Source organism: Corvus brachyrhynchos, unplaced genomic scaffold (genome assembly GCF_000691975.1).
Source record: "Corvus brachyrhynchos isolate BGI_N302 unplaced genomic scaffold, ASM69197v1 scaffold30, whole genome shotgun sequence".
NCBI lineage: Eukaryota > Metazoa > Chordata > Aves > Passeriformes > Corvidae > Corvus > Corvus brachyrhynchos.
In genome coordinates this window covers 1042831-1046150 of record NW_008235742.1, presented here as the reverse complement: position 1 = coordinate 1046150, position 3320 = coordinate 1042831, and the positions used below count along the sequence as shown (strand labels likewise).

The 3320-nt window shown below is 56.6% G+C and overlaps 1 protein-coding gene across 1 annotated transcript in view; it reads left to right on the top strand.

Moving 5' to 3' along the window:
• The first annotated feature begins 127 nt into the window (after positions 1-127).
• Positions 128-3320, top strand: part of NT5C3B (5'-nucleotidase, cytosolic IIIB) — a 3906-nt gene continuing 713 nt past the window's right edge. The window contains exons 1-7 of the mRNA XM_017746722.1: positions 128-241; positions 679-725; positions 1180-1265; positions 1419-1508; positions 2544-2706; positions 2833-3033; positions 3310-3317. Of these exons, the coding sequence (XP_017602211.1) occupies positions 190-241; positions 679-725; positions 1180-1265; positions 1419-1508; positions 2544-2706; positions 2833-3033; positions 3310-3317 (647 nt within the window). The 5' untranslated portion in view covers positions 128-189. The remainder of the gene's footprint in view (positions 242-678; positions 726-1179; positions 1266-1418; positions 1509-2543; positions 2707-2832; positions 3034-3309; positions 3318-3320) is intronic.

Sequence of the window (3320 nt, the reverse complement as noted above, 5' to 3'; positions counted from 1 at the left end):
CGTCGCTGCCAGTCTGTGCCCACGGGAGACCGGTGGTGCCGGGTGCACGTTCTCGCAGGTGGCAGCACCTTGGCAGCACCTTGGCAGCACCTTGGCAGCACCTCGGGCTCACTCTGGCCAGGGCAGAATGCACTGGGTTGTGCACGAATTTGGTTTTCTCCCCTCTTCCAGGTCATTTCTGACTTTGACATGACGCTGAGCAGGTTTGGGTGCAATGGCAGGCGCTGCCCCACATCGCACAGTGAGTGTTGTTTTCACTGTCACTAGTTCTGTTTGGTTTCTGTGTTTGTATTTGACGTGGTTCCTGTCATCCTCTGTGCCCTCCTCTGCCAAGCCTGGCTGCTCCATCCTGTTCTCCACGAAGCTCTGGGCTTCACTGCGTGGTGCCAGCTGCCCACTGCCCGCTGCAGGAGCCAGGAGCCAACTCCTGGGCTGGCTGCCTTCATCCCACTGCCCACAGGCATTGAGGCCGCTGTCCTGGCTGGGCCAGGCTCTGCAGTCGGTGCCTGCTGCGGGCTCACAGTGGGAGCCACTGCAATGGGACCCCACAGCGAGCCTGTGCTCAGGTCGTGGTGTCACCACAGCCTGTATTGGGAAGAGCCAGCACTGCAGGAGTTGCTGTTAGGAAGTTTTTTTATATTTCTGTGCTATATCATTGGTGTTTTGTTTTCTTTGCAGATATCCTTGATACCAGCCGTGTTATCAGTGAGGATGGCAAGAAGAAGGTGGGTGCTGTGTGTAAGGCACCATGTCTTGGCTCGGTGACTGTTGTACCTGTCACCCGTCATCAGGAGGTCGCACTGGCTGGTGTCACAGCTCTCCCAGCTGTGCTGGCTGCCAGGATGGAGTGGGAAAGTGCCCAGGCTGCATTTCAGCCAGCAGTGACAGAGGAGAAGTTAAAAAGGGAACTCAAATTTGCATGTGCAGCTGTGGGTGTTACAGTTTGATGGAAGGAGGAAGGGGAGGGGTGTCTGTACCTGCAGCATTTGGAGCAAGGTGAGGGCCAGCTAGGCTGGCAAGAGTTCCAGGTGTGCTCAGAGGGAAGATGCTCATTGACAAAGTTTTGGTTGTGTTTAGGAAGAGTGGTGTTTTGGAGGATTTAAGAAATGCTAGTTTTGTTTATAGTCTCTTTAGACCTGATGTTCACTTTGTTCTTTTTCCCTCTGTGTGACACTCCAGCTGAAGGATCTGCTCCACTATTACTATCCCATTGAAATAGATCCCAACCGGACCCTGGAAGAGAAATGTCCCCTCATGGTGGAGTGGTGAGTGCTGTTTGTGATGATCTTGACCTTGTCCTACAGGACATGAGGCTTGAATCATCCCTGTGCTTGGCAACAATCCTGCAAGGTTTAGTTGTTGTTTCTGACTGCTCAGGGCCTCTGCCTGGGAGCTCTGTCACTGCTGCCTTTCCCCAGGTGGACCAAGGCCCATGAGCTGCTGGTGCAGCAGAAGATCCACAGAAGTGACATAGCCCAGATCGTCCGAGAGTCTGAAGCGATGCTCAGGTACGGGCACAGGGATGCGGTATTGAGGTTTGGGCACAGGGATGTGATGCTGAGGTACAGCTTGGCTGCCCACAGCCCTTCTCTCCTGCCCATGCAGGTCTCTGTGCTGTCACCACGCCACAGCATGACCAGTGCCAGCCTCCCTCACTTGCTCCCTGGGCTGAGTTCTAACAAAGTCAGAACATGAGCCACAGCCTGAGCTCGCTCCTTGGCTGGAGGCTGCTCCCTTCCTGCTCTGAAACCACTACCCCCTCTCTCGGGCCTTGGCAAGGAGCAGCTGAGGGGCCAGTGCTGGGCACAGCTCCCCATTTGCAGGGTGGGGTGCAGGGGCAGCGCGCAGCTCCCTGCTTCCAGCAGAGATGTGTTTTTTGCACTGCAACTGCCAGGCCTTATGCAGACCCTTGGCTCAGCAGCAGATTTCACCCACAGGACAAAAATGTGCTAGAACTTGCTGCTAAAGCTGACCTGGCAGCTGCGGCCCTAAGGCTGGCTCGTGGAGCTGGGTTCCGCCAGGGTGCTGCCAGGCTCGGGGAGGAGATGGCTTTTTATGAGCCCAAGTTCCACTTCTGTATGGAATTGTGTCCTGGCAGACTGAGGCTGTCACAGGTTGGTCTGATCATCCTCTCAACCAGTCCAACCTGTTGCACATCTCCCACGTGGTTCCTGGCAGCGCCCACTCGCGTGGGTATGTGCGGGCAGGCTGTGCCCTGTGCCCCTGACCGTGTTTGTGTACTAAATTTCTGGGCTGATGTGCTCAGGAGATGCCAGGAAAAAGGCTGGAGTGCTCTGTGTTCCCACAAGTGCCCGCCCAGCTGCTGCACCCAGAGCTCTCTGGGGTTCTCTGCACAGGGAGGGCCACGGGAGCGCTGGTGCCACGGAGAGCTTACGCTGTTTGCAGAGCTCACCCGTGTGCTTCTGTTTGGGAAGTGCTGGGCAGGAGCAGGAGCTGGGCTGAGCGTGCTGCCAGCCCAGGGCACCGGGCACCGTGCCGGGGGCTCGTGACGCAGCCCTGTGCAATGGACATTCCTGCGCTAGGGATGGCTTCAAGGAGTTCTTTGATCAGCTGCATAAGAACAACGTCCCCCTGTTCATCTTCTCTGCTGGCGTTGGTGATATCCTGGAAGAGATTATCCGTCAGGCCAACGTCTTCTACTCCAATGTCAACGTGGTGTCCAACTACATGGACTTCAGTGATGATGTGAGTTCTTGCACTGCATCTGTGTGTGTGAGGGGAGAGGTTGGGGCTAGGACCGAGGGCTGGGCCATGATTAGCAGTGATACCATCAGGTTAAGAGCTGTCTGCCTGTCTGTCCCATGTGCTCAGGGAGTCCTCACGCACTTCAAGGGACCCCTCATCCACACCTACAACAAGAACAACACCGTGCTGCAGGGCACGGGGTACTTCCAGCAGCTGAGCACAAGGACGAGCATCATCCTGCTGGGGGACTCCATGGGTGACCTGACGATGGCAGACGGCGTTCCCAATGTGGAAAACATCCTCAAGATTGGCTTTCTCAATGACAAGGTGGGTGTGAGGAGCAGTTTGGTGCTTCCCTAGCAGCCTTCCCCAGGTGCCAGGCCTGGGGCCAGCAGGGAGGGGCAGGGGACTGCCCCAGTGATTTGGGCATGTGAGAGATTCGTACGAGCTCCCGTGGGGTGTGCGGAGGGACCTGGGAGTGTCTGCTGAGCTCCTGCTGTGTCTGGGAAATGGTCAGGGCAGTTATTGACCCCCTTTTGGGTAGTGAAAGCTGTGGGTGCAACGTCTTCACCCTCAGCTGTTGGTTGTTCACGGTCCTGGCAGGTGGAAGAGCG